The sequence below is a fragment of the Chiloscyllium punctatum genome, chromosome 15 (assembly GCF_047496795.1).
Source record: "Chiloscyllium punctatum isolate Juve2018m chromosome 15, sChiPun1.3, whole genome shotgun sequence".
Lineage (NCBI taxonomy): Eukaryota > Metazoa > Chordata > Chondrichthyes > Orectolobiformes > Hemiscylliidae > Chiloscyllium > Chiloscyllium punctatum.
Window position 1 is genome coordinate 42,490,666 of NC_092753.1, and position 18,284 is coordinate 42,508,949.

The 18,284-nt window shown below is 42.0% G+C and overlaps 1 protein-coding gene across 2 annotated transcripts in view; it reads right to left on the reverse strand.

Moving 5' to 3' along the window:
- Positions 1-810: 810 nt before the first annotated feature.
- LOC140486214 (pyruvate dehydrogenase (acetyl-transferring) kinase isozyme 3, mitochondrial) overlaps positions 811-18,284 on the reverse strand; it is a 71,752-nt gene continuing 54,278 nt past the window's right edge. For both annotated transcript variants that reach the window (XM_072585041.1, XM_072585040.1), the window contains 2 exons: positions 6,833-6,946; positions 811-3,043 (listed from right to left, as the gene is read on the reverse strand). In XM_072585041.1, the coding sequence (XP_072441142.1) occupies positions 2,900-3,043; positions 6,833-6,946 (258 nt within the window). In that variant the 3' untranslated portion in view covers positions 811-2,899. The remainder of the gene's footprint in view (positions 3,044-6,832; positions 6,947-18,284) is intronic.

An 18,284-nucleotide genomic window follows, 5' to 3' on the forward strand; every position in this document is an offset into this window, starting at 1 on the left:
AATTTTCCTGCTCCACAGATGCTGCCTGACCTGCTGTGCTTTTCCAGCACCACAGTCTTGATTCTAATCTCAAGCATTTGCAGCACTCACTTTCACCTGGTTGGGCACGGTCACTACCTTGGTTGCTGTGAACAGCCAAAGGAATAATGTTGCTTAATATGATCCATCTTTAGGATGCACAGCCTACACAGCGAGCATTAGACTTACATTGAAATTCACAATGCACATTACCATTTGTGAGATGGACACAGTGCCTTTTTGCCTTGATGACAGCATCTGGTAAATGGCGAACACCACTTGTGGTTAGTAGTAGCATCAAACAGCTAGCCTTTATCCATCACTCAAACTTTGAGATATTGCTGACAGCAAATTCAGGATTGTCAGTTGGATTTGGAGTGTGACACATTGGAAGCTACATATATTGATATACAGTGCCCCATTCTTTGCAAACAGAAATAACATGTACATTCAGTGCAACTGTTTCAGTCAGCAATATGGCTTAAAATTTAAACAGGCTGATAGTAAACAGACAATCATCATTAACTAGAGCAGTCTATACAGTAATGCATGTATCAAATGCCACATGCCAACCAGTCAGCACTCTCATTTCATATAGCACAAATGTTGTTTTCCTTTTACCTCAGTATTTCTTGTGATTTGTCTTGATGAGTGCAAGATAAACAGTTTCAACAAGATGTATCCTTTTTCAGTAATCCTTGTTCTGTATTATAGAACAACTATCAGTAAAGATGTCACTTTGGCAAACATTAAAACCACTGTTTTATCTTGAATAAGTCAGTCACATTGTGGTTTCGTTGTAAAAGATCAAGATTTATATTAACCTTTTCAGGATTACATTCTATGAAAATCCACAAATCAAGTGCCTTGCATGTATTTTGAAATGCCAATCATCTTTATACACAAGGAATACCTTCAGTGTTGACATGATCCAACTCCAAACATCTATGGTGAAGAGACAAAAAGAACAGCTCTTTTGTGAATCGGAAGGCTTAGACGAGTCCTTCTCCAAGTTTTGGCTTGTAGTCAGTTTCACTTCCTTAACACATTTTGGCCAAGCTGAAGGTCAGTTGGGACCAAGTTTATTTGCATCAACAATTGTGCCTATGTATTCTGACAGATAATCCACTTTATAACTATCACTTCATGACATATGTTTTAATAGCTTAAAAATTGTGCAATAGTAATGCAAAGTAAGAAAGAAACTATCAGTACTTACAAATATGATTTTGTTTTGTTACTGACACATTACAACTCTAGTAGCATATGAACATCAAGTATATTTGTAATGGGAAATAAATACTTTTATTAGCCAAAACATAAAGAACACCACCCACCCACACCAACTGTGATTAACATCTTGTTCAGACATTTTGTTCTTTCAGCTGGTGAATACTATATAAATAAATCATTCAAAACACAGCACTTGTGAGCATGCAATTGACAGTCTAGCCTGTTGCAATCCAGACTGGGCTGACATATTCATTTCCTAGAGAATGAGACTGAACAAATTCCAACTGATGTCCTTCTTCATGAGATCCCTGACAAAAAGTAGATCTTTGGCAATTATTCATCAAACCACAGAAAAGAATTGTGCATCTTTACTGTGGGGAAGGTGAAGAGACATGATCTGAGCCTATATCAGCTAGAATAGGAGGTTAATCTTGCCCTATTGGTATTAACCTGATTTACACACTTCTCCACCCACAGTCCACCCAATGTCTCTTATCTATTACATCAAATCTCTTTTCATTTAGAAAATGCAACCTCATTGATCTGCTAGAAATTCTCTCGTGGGAGTAACTTTCAACTGTGGCAGAGTGGAAAACTAGTAGTCGTGAACTGAACACTCGTTTACACATGCTCCCCAAATTTGCTTTTAGCTGATCAAACTGATATCCAGGTGGAGTGCAAAATAAGCAATCTGATACTCTCCTGCTAAAACCAATAGTCTCTAAATTTTTAATTTAAGGAAAATTATTTCAGAAAGGATCATTTTATTTTTGAGCTGTTAATAGCAACAGTCTTGAATGATGCAAATCAAAAGCTCCCTCCAAGCTATCAAGTAGGCCTGACCAATTTTACTCTAGGCAATTTCACCCCTGAACTTTCCAACTTTCACTTTCCAACTGAAAGTGGATTGTCACTGAATAAACCAATTACTAAGAATCCTTTTGCAACTTGAAAATAAATTCAGAACCGCAATCTAGACCAGATTTTGCACTAGTTCCAAAAAGTGAAATCCTTCCTGATTCACATTTCTTTAGATTTCTCATTTCTTAAGATTTCTTATTTCCTAATAGTGGAAGATGTGTGGAGTCCTTATATTTTTGCAAATTTACTGTTAATTTTGAACAATGGGAGTCAAATTTAAGCAGATTTTAACAGGATTAAAAGCAAACCCTCAGTTGACCAGAAAAATAAAGCTGTTTAAAATTGTATGAAATTCCCAACACCTTTTTGTAGATTAAAATAACTCAGACGTTCCTACATACCTTTGACAAATAATGCTGACCATTTTAAAAAGCTTGATTTCAAGCGCTGCTCCGTAGAATCATTGTTCAGCTGCAGAGGTTCCTTCAGCACTCAGCAGTTGAGTATTTTAATAAAATATTATAGAACTATAGAGGCTAAAACATCCATGTAACACTTTTTAGAAAAAAGGCTAGTACAGTCTAAAGTGCAAAACCGCATTTGAATTACAAGCTTTTTCCATTAACCTTGTATGTGTTCCACATCTTACTAAAGAAGCTTCAATAATCAATAGAAGAATTATGTACTCGCCACATGTTCTTGATGGTTCCAAGGTTATAAACACATATAGCTTAGTTTATATGGTGTACACAGAACACTGGTCTTCAAGGTTGAGGTTAGAGCAGGACTACCGGTTGGCTTTGTACTTGGAAGCATCCCTTGGTTCACTGCTAGGATTGCTCCAATCATCTGCTTCTGGAGTGGTCTGGTAATGCCGCCAAGCTGATTTGTTAAAAACAGGAAGTCGTTCAAATGACTCACTTGACAAAGCCTATATGAACAGAAAAATATTTGAAGAATAAATGTGTAAGTAGACAACAATGCAGTACATTTTTAAAGAAGAAATTAGCCTTCGGTCAGTGATTGCACAAAAATTTGAAAACCAAAAACAGGCCATTTAGCCCCTTGGGCCTCTGCCAACCTGCAGTCAAATAATGGTAGATCTGCTGTTTAATTTCATATGTGCAACCTCACCCATCTAGTTTGCAAAGACAACTAAACATCAACCCTTTTAAGTGTTCTCAAATTCTATTCAGGAATTCTAAAAATTAATTTTATTACTTTTTTACATGTTTTAAGAGCTTAATCTTTTGCTTTAACATTGTCGCTTACCACTTTACTTATCCTTGCTTCTTTTGTGGCAAGTAAAGCTCATTCAGGATAATAAACTTGTCCTGAATTCCATTAAATGCCTTTTGATCACACAACTATTTTATCCATCAGCAGATTTATCCAATTTACTGTGGATTTACTGTCTCATTCTATTGAAATCCATTTTATTTAAATCTAGAATCATAGTTTCTCTTTCAAATACTATGTTCAACTTCATCATATTTTGAAGTTCATTCATCGTTCTTGGGGCTGTACCCTTGCATCCTGATAGTGCAGAAGCATGTGGCAAGGGCTGTTGTAATATAAACTTAATTTAAAAATGAGTGTTGAAGTCGATCCTCGTACCTCTAGCTGTTCATCAACAGACTCCTTACTTACTATAAGAATTCCGAAGAATGGAAAGCAGCAAGCAGGGGCACTTCTGAAAAAAAAAATGGATTGCAAAATGCCAGACTTGGCACTTCTGCATTAATGGCATTCTCACTTGTGTAGCCTCAGAACATGGGCATCGGATTTGTATCTTGGACAGTAAAGCAAATTCAGTACAGGGAAGCAGTGAAAGAATGAGTCAGGTAGAAGGAAGTACAGCAACAATGCAGGTGAGGGAGGACACAAATTGGAAGGTTGCTTGACTTGTGGGAAGAAGTAGTTATAAGAGGGAAGGTCAAGCATGAGTAGAGACTGAAAGTCAGAGGGTGGTGGGGGATGGTTGAAGTAAGTCATCTCAAGTTGAAGGGTTATGGGTCAGGGGAAATTGGCAATAGGTGGACGGTACAAGGTCACAAAACTGGGGTTTGGCTTTGGGTGGAGATGGAAAGATTGGTAAGTCAGCTGCCTCAAGTCAAAGTACTGGGGGCTAAGTAGCGGGTGGATGAAGTAAACTGCCTGAAATCAGAGGGTTGGGAGTGGTGATAGGTGAGTGGTGACAGGCACAAGTCAACGTGATCAAAGCATGCAAGACAATGGAGGTCACAAGACAGAGACTTAATGAAGAGGGGTGGAGAAAGAGGCTTAAGTCAGAGGGTCAGGGAAAGGAAGAATTACAGTCACTTGGAGAGTGAGGGAGCAAGATGCTGAGGAAGCAGTATGTGTGGCAATCAGGAGCACTTGGAGTAGAAATGTATTCATTGTTAACAATTCTCTGTTACTGCTTTAGGTCAGAATGAAACAGGACACCAAATTAAATTTGGTGTCAGTGGCAGGAAAGTTGCTGTGCATTAATGAATATGATTTGATTCAAAGAAAATACAGTAACCAAAAACAAATTTTATTTCCTTTCAATATTCCTCCTCTCCTAAGTTGCTCCTTGTCATAGAGTCTTAGAGATGTACAGCATGGAAACAGACCCTTCAGCCCAACCTGTCCATGCTGACCAGATATCCCAACCCAATCTAGTCCAACCTGCCAGCACCCGGCCCATATCCCTCCAAACCCTTCCTATTCATATACCCATCCAAATGCCTCTTAAATGTTGCATTGTACCAGCCTCCACGACTTCCTCTGGCAGCTCATTCCATACATGTACCACCCTCTGCATGAAAACGTTGCCCCTTAGGTCTCTTTTATATCTTTCCCCTCCCACCCGAAACCTATGCCCTCCAGTTCTGGACTCCCCGACCCCAGGGAAAAGACTGCCTACTTATCCTGGCAACGCCCCTCAATTTTGTAAACCTCTATAAGGTCGCCCCACAGCCTCCGACACTCCAGGGAAAACAGCCCCAGCCTGTTCAGCCTCTCCCTGTAGCTCAGATCCTCCAACCCTGGTAACATCCTTGTAAATCCTTTCTGAACCCTTTCAAGTTTCACAACATCTTTCCGATAGGAAGGAGACCAGAATTGCACGCAATATTCCAACAGTCGCCTAACCAATGTCCTGTACAGCTGCAACATGACCTCCCAACTCCTGTATTCAATGCTCTGACCAATAAAGGAAAGCAGACCAAACGCCTTCTTCACTATCCTATCTACCTGCGACTTCACTTTCAAGGAGCTATGAATCTGCACTCCATGGTCTCTTTTTTCAGCCATTAAGTGTAGAAATCCTGCTAAGATTTGCTTTCCCAAAATGCAGCACCTCGCATTTATCCGAATTAAACTCCTTCTGCCACTTCTCAGCCCATTGGTCCATCTGCCCAGATCCTGTTGTAATCTGATGTAACCCTCTTCACTGTCCATTACACCTCCAATTTTGGTGTCATCTGCAAACTGACAGATGGCTCGCATCCAAATGTATTTTGTTAAATGCACTGACTCCATCAAAACATGGTTCCATAGACAGGAACTGTCCAGAATGGGGAAGGCAAATATAAATTTCTTACAAGAATAAAGTTTGTAAAACTCCAGGCTGAACTTGGTGCAAGCATTCTGAATATAGAAAATACTGGTCACATCCCATACCTAAATTCTTTGTCATGATTGTACAATTAAGGTGAAGCATCCACAGGTGGAACACTCTGGATAATTGCCCAAATAAAAAGTGATGCTTTAGGACCAGACCTGATGTGGCTCCCTTTGTCTATCACAGACTGGTCAGCACTGCTGACAAGACGATGGCACAGAGTTCGCAACCCGCCAAGGGTCGACCTTTGCTGCGAAGGACAGTAAAACTTGCCCGCCCGCGTGCGTTTGGAGTGGACTCAGCAAACTGAGATTTGTAATTGGCAGTATCCTCCTAGCCGCGTAGGTAGGCATCCAACTGGTGGGGTGGTTGCAGGGACCACAGCTACAGGGCCTGCTCCTGCTGGCCCTGAAACCCCCTGCGAGACGAGGTGAAACAGAATGGGCGTACCCCCATCCGATAATGATCCTTCTGCAGATTCACCCAAGGAAACCTTGTTACAACTTTATGTGTCAGACTGGCCAAGCAGTCTCAGGTGCTGATTTAATTTCAGGATTTGGGGTTTGTCCCCATTTCCCTGAAAACTGTTTGAATGGTAGGGTTTGGGGCCTGGCTTTGCCATTTCTCTCTCTTGTAAAATTGCTGTTTCTCTGTATTAATGTCAATTGCTTTGTAAACTGTGTATTGTTTAATAAAATATAAAGTTCTTGTGGTGCAGTCATGTTGTCCTTGCTCTGGCACAGAAAGTCCAGCTTTACATCGGAGATATAACATCAAAGTCCAAATGTCGATTGAAAGATAAAAATAATGTCAAGAGACACTTTAAGGATCTAGATGAGCAGGGGAAGAGTCTCTACTCTGGGTCAGAAGGTCTGATTTAAATTCCCACCTCAGGATGTGATGGCCACGTAGGTGTATCATAACACGTCCAAACAAGTTGATTAAACAGACATTCATTGACACTAATGATGGATTGCAGAGTTAGCAGCAATAGATTGGTAAAGATTGATTTTGTGAATAACTCTAAAACTAAGCAACAATGGACTTCTGGTGTCCTTCAACAACGAATTAAAAAAAAAACATGAAAAAATTACTGGCGTTGTAAGATACCTTCAGGTAGATGACTGCGTCCGTGCCTACTCCTTCCATGGAGTACAATTTGAGATCCCCTTGAAAATAACGAGCATATAGGCGGGAGATTGGCAAGCCATATCCAAATCCAGCCTGCAGGCAGAAGTGTTAAAAGCAACTTTACAGAACAGCAGCACCATAGAAGTGTCAAACTTAAATTAGACAAAGATGACATACCCGGACAAAATAACAAAACAATTTTAGAGAATGATGTATGCATGAATTACATGAAAATGTTTTTAAGATAAATTTTAAATTATCATTTATTATAACCGGTTGAAGTTCTAAATTGGAGAAAGGCCAATTTTGACCGTATTAGGCAAGTTAAGAAAAAGGAAGCATATGTCAGGTGTAGAAAGGATAGATCGAATGAATCCTTAGAATACATAAAAGGCAGTAGGAGTATACTTAAGGGAGAAATCAGGAGGGCAAAAAGGGGACATGAGATAGCTTTGGAAAATAGAATTAAGGAGAATCCAAAGGGATTTTACAAATACATAAAGGACAAAAGGGTAATTAGGGAGAGAAAAGGGCCCCTCAAAGATCAGCAAGGCAGCCGTTGTGTGGGTCCGCAGGAGATGGGGGAGACACTAAAACGTATTTTGCATCAGTGTTTACTGTGGAAAAAGACATGGAAGATATAGGATGTAGGGAAATAGATGGTGACATCTTGAAAAATGTCCATATTACAGAGGAGGAAATGCTGGATGTCTTGAAATGGATAATTCCCCAGGACCTGATCATGTGTAACCTAGAACTCTGTGGGAAGCAAGGGAAGTGATTGCTGGGCCTCTTGCTGAGATATTTGTATCACCGATAGTGACAGGTGAGGTGCTGGAAGACTGGAGGTTGACTAATGTGGTACCACTATTCAAGAAAAGTGGTAAGGACAAGCCAGGGAACTATAGACCTGTGAGCAAGTGGTGCTTAATTTGTTGGAGAGAATCCTGAGGGACAGGATGTACAAGTATTTGGAAAGACAAGGACCAATTACGGATAGTCAACATGGCTTTGTGCGTGGGAAATCATGTCTCACGTGAGTTTTATTGAAATAGTAACAGAGGATTGATGAGGGCAGAGTGGTGGATGTGATCGATATGGACTTCAGTAAGGTATGCAACAAGATTCCCTGTGGGACACTGGTTAGCAAGGTTAGATCTCATGGAGTACAGCGAGAACTAGCCATTTTGATACAGAACTGGTTCAAAGGTGGAAGACAGAGGGTAGTGGTGGAGGGTTGTTTTTCAGACTGGAGGCCTGTGACCAGTGGAGTTCCACAAGCATTGGTGCTGAGTCCACTACTTTTTGTCATTTATATAAATGATTTGAATGTGAGCTTAACATCTATAGTTAGTGAGTTTGCAGATGACACCAAAATTGGTGATGTAGTGGACAGCAAAGAAGGTTACCTCGGATTACAATGGGATCTTGATCAGATAAGCCAATGGGCTGAGAAGTGGCAGATGGAGTTTAATTTAGATAAATGTGTTGCATTTTGGGAAAAAAAATCTTAGCAGGACATGTACATTTAATGGTAAGGTTTTAGGGACTGCTGCTGAACAGAGACACCTTGGAGTACAGGTTCATAGTTCCTGGAAAGTAGAATCGCAGGTAAATAGGATAGTGAAGACTATGTTTGGTATGCTTTCCTTTAACGGTCAGAGTATTGAGTACAGGTGTTGGGAAGTTATGTTGCGACTGTACAGGACATGGGTTAGGCCACTGTTAGAATATTGCACGTAATTCTGGTTTCCTCCCTATCGGAAGGATGTTGTGAAACTTGAAAGGGTTCAGAAAACATTTACAAGGATGTTGCCAGGGTTGGAGGATTTGAGCTGTAGGAAAAGGTTGAATAGATTAGATTCCCTACAGTATGGATACAGGCCTTTTGGCTCAACAAGTCCACACCAACTACTCTGAAGAGTAACCTACCCAGAATCATTCCACTAGATTTACGCCTGACTAATGTACCTAATCTATACATCCCTGAGCACTATGGGCAATTTAGCATGGCCAATTCACCTGACCTACGCATCTTTGGATTGTAGGAGGAGACCGAAGCACCTGGGGGAAACCCACGTAGACATAGGGAGAACATTTAAACTCCACACAGTCGACAAAGGTTGGAATCGAACCAGAGTCCCTGGCGCTTTGAGGCAGCAGGGTTAACCACTGAGTGCCACCCTGGGGACTAGGGCTGTTATCCCTGGAATGTCAGAGGCTCAGTGGTGACCTTACAGAGGTTTAGAAAATTAAGAGGCATGTGGATAGGATAAATAGACAATGCTTTTTCCCCTAGGGTGGTGGGGGGGGGGGGGGGGGGGGGGGTGGAGTCCAGAACTCGAGGGCATAGGTTTAGGGTGAGAGGGTAAAGATATAAAAGAGACCTAATGGGCAACGTTTTCATGCACAAGGTGGTACGTGTGTGGAATAGGCTGCCAGAGGAAGTGGTGGAGGCTAGTACAACTGTAGCATTTAAAAGGCATCTGGATGGGAATATGAATAGAAAGGGTTTGGAGGGATATGGGCCGGGTGCTGGCAGGTGGGACTAGATTGGGTTGGGATATCTGGTCAGCATGGACGAGTTGGACCGAAGGTCTTTTTCCATGCTGTACATCTCTATGACTCTTAGACCAATCCATACTTTACTGTTACGCACAAAATACCCAAGATATGAATTGTTTCTGGAAGGTTAAACTTCTAGACAAAATCTTACAACTTTATCAACAAGTTAGTTTATTGCTGGTTACTAACTCTTTTAACACAGCTTTCCTGGATATGGAGAGGCAAGTGTTAAGAATTGAACAAGCCAGTAATGATAAATTGATTTTGAAGAAAATGGCATGCCAAGATCAGCTTGAAAATTGTGGGAATCCACAGCATGGAACATGTAACTGGCCAGTGGCTCAAATATTCCAATGACATTGAAGCAGCACAGACTGGAATAGTGAGTTGGAACCACACACAATTCCAGAGAAAGTAGACAGTGGGAATTGCCTGGGAAATTGAAACGTTTGATAGACATTTCCTCTGCATCTGAAAAATCCTGAAAAGCCCAAAATCAGGAACTTTGGTGGGTTCTAATGGACTTAAGCTTGACCAGGAAAGGTTACAGAAATAAAAATCTACTCCAAGTCCTAGCTACCTATTAAACCAATCCCCCAAAACCAGCTTCCCTGACTACTTATATCTGCTATGTATCCCATCTGACACTGCCAGAACCAAACACTCACCCTTGATGTTCAGAACACACCACTAGCCTGACCTCCCCAGACCCAAGATCTCCTTCTTTGCCTGATAGCCCATGGAGCATAGTCACACTCCCTCTACCCCCTGACAATCCATTAAACGTTCCCTTCACACATCTCATCCTGATCGGAAACCCAGCCCCAGAACCGCCAACCAACAGGACAGTAAAACAGTACACATGCTCAACTTTTAAAAAGGATAGAAGTGGTGAGAAATTCCCAGCAGCATCTATAGGCAGAGAAATAGAGATTATGTCTCAGGCAGATATCCAGTCACCTGGGTGCTCCGGTTTCCTCCCACAGTCCAAAGATGTTCAAGAAGGGGAGTAGGGATAATCCTAGTAACTATAGGCCAGTGAGTCTCACTTCTGTTGTGGGCAAAGTCTTAGAGAGAATTATAAGGGATAGGATTTATGCACATCTGGATAAGAATGATGTGATCAAGGATAGTCAGCATGGTTTTGTGAAGGGCAGGTCGTGCCTCACAAACCTTATTGAATTCTTTGAGAAGGTGACGAAGGAGGTAGATGAGGGGAAAGCGGTAGATGTAGTATATATGGATTTTAGTAAGGCGTTTGATAAGGTCCCCCATGGTAGGCTACTGCAGAAAATACAGAGATATGGCATTGAGGGTGAGTTGGAGGTTTGGATTAGGAATTGGCTCTCTGGAAGAAGACAGAGGGTAGTAGTTGATGGCAAAGATTCATCTTGGAGTGCCGTCACTAGTGGTGTTCCGCAAGGATCTGTTTTGGGACCATTGCTGTTTGTCATTTTTATAAATGACCTGGAGGAAGGGTTAGAAGGTTGGGTGAGCAAGTTTGCGGATGATACGAAAGTCGGAGGAGTTGTAGACAGTGAGGAAGGATATGGCAGGTTACAGCGGGATATAGAGAAGCTGCAGAGCTGGGCAGAAAGGTGGCAAATGGAGTTCAATGTAGCTAAGTGTGAAGTGATTCACTTTGGTAAGAGTAATAAAAAGATGGATTACTGGGCTAATGGTAGACTACTTGGTAGTGTGGAAGAGCAGAGGGATCTTGGTGTCCATGTACACAGATCTCTGAAAGTTGCCACCCAGGTAAATAGTGCAGTGAAGAAGGCATATGGCGTACTGGCTTTTATTGGTAGAGGAATTGAGTTCCGGAGTCCTGAGGTCATGCTGCAGTTGTATAAGACTCTGGTGCGGCCGCTTCTGGAATATTGTGTGCAGTTTTGGTCGCCATACTATAGGAAGGATGTGGAGGCACTGGAACGGGTGCAGAGGAGGTTTACCAGGATGTTGCCTGGTATGGTAGGAAGATCCTATGAGGAAAGGCTGAGGCACTTGGGGTTGTTTTCTTTGGAGAAAAGAAGGTTTAGGGGTGATTTGATAGAGGTGTACAAGATGATTAGGGGGTTAGATAGGGTTGACAGTGAGAACCTTTTTCCGCGTATGGAGTCAGCTATTACAAGGGGGCATAGCTTTAAATTAAGGGGGGGTAGATATAGGACTGATGTTAGGGGTAGGTTCTTCACTCAGCGAGTCGTAAGATCATGGAATGCCCTGCCAGTAGCAGTAGTGGACTCTCCCTCTTTATGGGTATTTAAGCGGGCATTGGATAGGTATATGGAGGATAGTGGGTTAGTGTAGGTTAGGTGGGCTTTGATCGGCGCAACATCGAGGGCCGAAGGGCCTGTACTGCGCTGTATTGTTCTATGTTCTATGTTCTATGTGTAGGTTGGGTGGATTGACCACGCTAAATTGCCATGCAGTCTCTGTGGATTAGTCATGGGAAATGCAGGGTTACAGGGATGGGTGGAGGCGGGGGGGGGAAAAAATGGGTCTGGGTGAGATGTTTTTCGGGGGTTCTGTGTGGACTCAATAGGCCGCATGGCCTGCTTCCACACCATAGGGATTTTATGGTTCTATGATTCATATTTACTCCACTATTCTAGATCATACCTGATCAATTGCCTCAAGCTATTTTTCCCAAGCTACTCCCATACCTCAATGTAGTATGTATAAATCTATTTAATCCCTGTCTGGAATATACTCAATGACCAAACTTCCACAAGTAGAGAGTTTGGAAGATTTACTGCACTCAAGGGTGGAAATTCTGTGTGTGTCAGCATCATCTCCTTCACCGTTTGATCTTGACCTTTTATCAGACCTTCTTTCTTTATTCTCCTCTCCAGTTCCTGGCACTGGGACTGCTCAAAGCCAATAACATGTAACACTGACCAGTTCTGAAGAAATGGTCATTGGTTCAAGATATTAATGGTTTCTCTCTCTACAGAAGAGGAATGATATTAGGTCTCAAAATGTAGATACCAGTGAATCAACTGTAAATAAGAAGCTGAAGCTCTTCAGATTAAACAAAATTCCTTCCATATTAAAACGTTTCAACAATACATACATGTTAGCAGAATGATAGAGGTGGTTTTCTGCCTTAACAGCAAGGAGAGATATTTAATTCCTGAGTGTGTTAGTTATCAATATGAATCCATTCCTGGAAATTGGTTACTTATAACAATCTAGCAAAGAATAAGGCCCTAGCTTAAGATGCAATTAAACATCTGAAGTTTCTAGATACAACAGTTAAAAAGAAAGGTAATGTGAAGTAGCTTCAATTTACTTAACCAGGCATTCCTATGAATATAAGCTAGGAGAAACCCTTGTTTTTGCCTCATCAAAATACTTTTGGATTTATGATCTCTAGCTGAACTGTTGTAATATTACTAAGCTTACCACTAAATCATCATGGAAACCAGTATTAAAGAGGTGCATGATGACAACTAGGAGGCATTCAATCTCATTATGGAACAAGCAGTTATTTTTGATGGTATTATCCTCAAAACTTAGGACAGTAATTCTTTTAAAATGCATTACAAAGATACTTGAGCAAATTAAAGAATGAAATGATAGGCTCTCAAAGAGATAAATTATATCCAATTATATTAGTAAATAGAATAGGAGGGAGGACTGAAACAGAAAGGTCTACAACCAGGCTTTTTGTTATGAAACTGATGGAAAGCTGAAAATGTTGATGTATTTGCAATCAGCAATGACGGTTTTAATTTAAATTCATGAACGGAGGGGAAGACACAGTGGCTCAGTGGTTAGCACGGTTGCCTCACAGTGCCGGGGACCGGAGTTCAATTCCACCCTTGAACAACTGTCAGTATGGAGTTTGCACATTCTTCCTTTGTCTGCATGAGTTTCCTCCCATAGTCCAAAGGTGTGCAGGCTCAATGGATTGGCCATGCTAAATTGCCCATAGTACCTCAGGGATGTGCAGGCCTGGTGGGTTTAGTCACAGGAAATACAGGGTGAAAGGAATAGGATAAGAGAGTGAGTTGCTTTTCGGAGAGCCAGTGTGGACTTGATGAGAAAAACTGCCTGTTTCCACACTGTAGGGATTCTATGAATAACTATTGTTTAAGAAAATACTTCACAAACATTTTTCCCCCTGTGACCGCATTTAGACATCAAATTTCATTCTGCCGGAGGGGGAGGAAAAGGAAGGTTTTCAAATATCAACACTACCTTTATTTCTGTATACCAAATTGTACCATTGAAGCCAGAATTCTCTGAAACAAATCACTCAGAGCACACTCGGTTCAAGAGCTGCTTGGTGGAAACAGTCAATGCTCAGCAAAATGGGAAGGGCTTTTTGCAAGATTCCAATAGGTCATTCAGGACAGGTCTGGGGTCACTGAAGAGCTGAAGAAACAAGTACATGAAGGAGAAGAGAAAGTAATCTGCATGTTAAGAATGCTTGTTAGCTGTACTGGAGGGAAGGCAACTACATGGATCCTCTTTAGAGAGCTGAAAGTGAAAATGAGCCTAAGTGAGCAGTCAACTTCATGAGAGGTCATGACTGTTAGTACTCAGGGCAAGTTTAGGAGTTCATCGGCAACTCAGAGTCAGAGAGATGTAGAGCACGGAAACAGACCCTTCGGTCCAAGTTGTCCATGCCGACCAGATATCCCAACCCAATCTAGTCCAACCTGGCAGCACCTGGCCCATATCCCTCCAAACCCTTCCTATTCATATACCCAGCCAAACACCTTTTAAATGTTGTAATTGTACCAGCCTCCACCACTTCCTCTGGCAGCTCATTCCATACACTTACTGCCTTTAGATCTCTCTTCTAATCTTTGCCCTCTCATCCTAAACCTATGCCCTGTAGTTCTGGACTCTTTCCCCCACCCCAGGAAAAAGGCTTTTCTATTTACCCTATCTATGCCCTCAATTTCATAAACCTCTATAAGGTCACCCCTCAGCCTCCGATGCTCCAGGGAAAACAGCCCAGCCTGTTCAGCCTCTTCCCTTTAGCTCAAATCCTCCAACACTGGCAGCATCCTTGTAAATCTTTTCTGAACCCTTTCAAGTTTCACAACATCTTTCCGATAGGAAGGAAACCAGAATTGCATGCGAAATTCCAAGCAGTCTAATCAATATCCTGTACAGCCGCAACATGACCTCTCAACTCCTGTACTCAATACTCTGACCAATAAAGGAAAGCATACCAAACGCCTTCTTCACTATCCTATCTACCTTAGACTCCACCTCAAGGAGCTATGAACCTGCACTCCAAGGTCTCTTTGTTCAGCACACTCCCTCGGATCTTACCATTAAGTATATAAGTCCTGCTAAAATTTGCTTTCCCAAAATGCAGCACCTCGCATTTATCAGAATTAAACTCCATCTGCCACTTCTCAGCCCATTGGCCCACTTGATCAAGATTCTGTTGTAATCGGAGGTAACCTTCTTTGCTGTCCACTACATCTCCAATTTTGATGTCATCTACAAACTTACTAACTATACCTCCTATTTTCACATCCAAATCATTTATATAAATGATGAAAAGTAGAGGACCTACCACCGATCCTTGTGGCACTCCACTGGTCACAGGCCTCCAGTCTGAAAAACAGCACTCCACCACCACCCTCTGTCTTCTACCTTTGAGCCAGTTCTGTATCAAAATGGCTAGTTCTCCCTGTATTCCATGAGATCTAACCTTGCTAATCAGTCTCCCATGGGGAACCTTGTCGAACGCCTTACTGAAGTCCATATGGATCATATCTACTGCTCTGCCCTCATCAATCCTCTTTGTCGCTTCTTCAAAAAACTCAATCAAGTTTGTGAGACACGATTGCCCATGCTCAAAGACATGTTGACTGTCCCTAATCAGTCCTTGCCTTTCCAAATACATGCACATCCTGCCCCTCAGGATTCCCTCCAACAACTTGCCCACCACCGACGTCAGGTTCACTGGTCAATAGTTCCCTGGCTTGTCCTCATCACCTTTCGGAAACAGTGGCACCACGTTTGCCAACCTCCAGTGTTCCTGCACCTCATGTGTGACTATCGATGATACAAATATTTCAGCAAGAGGCGCAGCCCACACTTCCCTAGCTTCCCACAGAGCTCTAGAGAACACCCAATAAGGTATTGGGGATTCATCCACCGTTATGCATTTCAAAGCATTCAGCACTTGCTCCACTGTAATATGGACATTTTTTCAAGATGTTATCATCTATTTCCCTACATTCTATATTTTGCATGTCATTTTCTACAGTACTGATGCAATATACTTGTTTAGTATTTCCCCCATTTTCTGCGGCTCCACACAAAGGCTACCTTCCTGATTTTTGAGGAGCCCTATTCTCTCCTAGTTACCCTTTTGTCCCTATGTATTTGTAAAAACCCTTTGGATTCTCCTTAACTCTGTTTGCCAAAGCTATTTCATGTCCCCTTTTTGCCCTCCCGATTTTCCTCTTAAGTATACTCCTACCACCTTTATATTCTAAGGATTCATCCGATCTACCCTGTCTATACCGGACATATGCTTCATTCATTTTCTTAACCAAACCCTCAATTTCTTTAGTCATCCAGCATTCCCTACACCTACCAGCCTTTCCTTTCACCCTAACAGGAATATACTGCCTCTGGACTCTCGTAATCTCATTTCTGAAGGCATCCCACTTTCCTGCCGTCTCTTTAACTACAAACACCTGCCCCCAGTCAGCTTTTGAACATTCTTGCCTAATACCATCAAAATTGGCCTTTCTTCAATTTTGAACATTAACTTTTAGATCTGGTCTATCCTTTTCCATCACTATTTTAAAACTAATAGGATTATGATTGCTGGCCCCAAAGTGCTCCCCCACTGACACTTCAGTCACCTGTTCTGCCTTATTTCCCAAGACTGGATCAAGTTTTGCACCTTCTCTCGTAGGTACATCCACAAACTGAATCAGAAAACTTTCTTGTACACACAACAAATTTAGTCTCCATCTAAACCCTTAACACTATGGCAGTCCCAGACCATGCTTGGAAAGTTAAAATACTCTACTGTAACCACCTTATTATTCTTACAGATAACTGAAATCTCCTTACAAAGTTGTTTCTCAATTTCCCGCTGACTATTAGGGGTCTATAATACAATCCCAATAAGGTGATCATCCCTTTCTTATTTCTCAGTTCCACCCAAATAACTTCCCTGGATCTATTCCCAGGAATATCCTCCATCAGTACTGTTGTAATGCTATCCCTTATCAAAAACACCACTCCCCCTCCTCTCCTGCCTCCCTTTCTATCCTTCCTCTAGCATTTGTATCCTGGAACAATAAACTGCCAGTCCTGCCCATCCTTGAGCCATATTTCTGTAATTGCTATGATATCCCAGTACCATGTTCCTAACCATGCCCTGTGTTTATCTGCTTCCCTGTTAGGTCCCTTGCATTGAAATAAATGCAGTTTAATTTACTAGTCCTACCTTGGCCCTGCCTGCCCTGAGTGTTTGACTCGCTCTTGGTCTCAACTACACCAGTCTCAGATTGGTCTCTTTCCTCAATATCACCCTAGGTCTGGGTACCGGTCCCACCCCCTTATTAGTTTAAATCCTCCCGAGCGGCTCTAGCAAATTTCCCTGCCAGTTTATTAGCCCCCTTCCAATTTAGGTGCAAACCGTCCTCCTTGTACAGGTCACTTCTACCAAAAGACATTCCAATGATCCAAAAATGTGAATCCTTTTATATGTGCTCCTCAGCAATGGATTCATCTGCTCTATCTTCCTATTCCTGCCCTCACTAGCTCGTAGCACTGAGAGTTATCCAGATATTACTAAAAAGGAGGTCCTCGCGAGTAAATTCCTGCCTCACTCTAAATCTCCCTTGAGAATCTCAACCTTTTCCCTTTTTATGTCTTTGGAACCCGACATACCCCTCATTGCATTAGATCCAGTGTCAATACCAGAAACTTGGCTGTTCATGCTATGTTTCCCTGAGAGTCCATCACCCCTTACATTTTCCAAAACGGCATACTTATTTGAAATGGGGATAGCCACAGAAGACTCCTGCACTAACTGCCTACCTCTCTTACCTTTCCTGGAATTAACCGCTGGAACTGACAAACGGAAGCGGCAGATACAAATCACTATAAATGCCAGAGGAAACATCACAGAAGCGCTTCACAGGAGGCTCCCAAACACTGAGGATATCACCTTGACAGGGGACGAAACGTCTGCAACACAAATTCCCAGCTCGGCGAACAGAACCACAACAATGAGCACCCGAGCTACAACTCTTCTCACAAATGTGACTGTATCTGTGACTTTTCCCCCTTCCTCTCACTGCCATCCATCACATCTTCTTTTGCTGTTACAAATTCCTCATTGCCTCTAATGGTCTCTCCAACCGATCCATTGGATCTGATAGGATTCGCAACCAACCGCATTTATTGCAGATATAATCTGCAGTAACCCGTAAACTCGCCTTAAACCCCCACATCCAACAAGAAGAGCATATCTCTCGACTAAAGGCCATCTTTGCTCTTCACAACCTACAGACCCAGAAAATAGCACTGCCTTATTCTTCTAAAAAGCACTGCTCCAGGTTAAATTAAACTCAAAATATAAGCCATAATTATTAAATCAAGAGACACATTGAAAAAAAAATAATCAAGAAAGAACCCATTCTACTCACTACTGCAGACTTTCTGTCTGCCGCAGTTAAAACTACTCACTGATCTGTTTCTGTGCTGTGACCTCTCCTAAACAGGTTCCTCCAAGATCAGTTGTGAATTTCACTGTTTGTTAGTTTCCCCAGATGCACTCCGATGTCCAGCGATACATGAATTCAAACAGCAAAGGCAGTAAGTGTGCAGGTTCACTCTGGTGCCAGTTTCTTTCTCTCGCTCT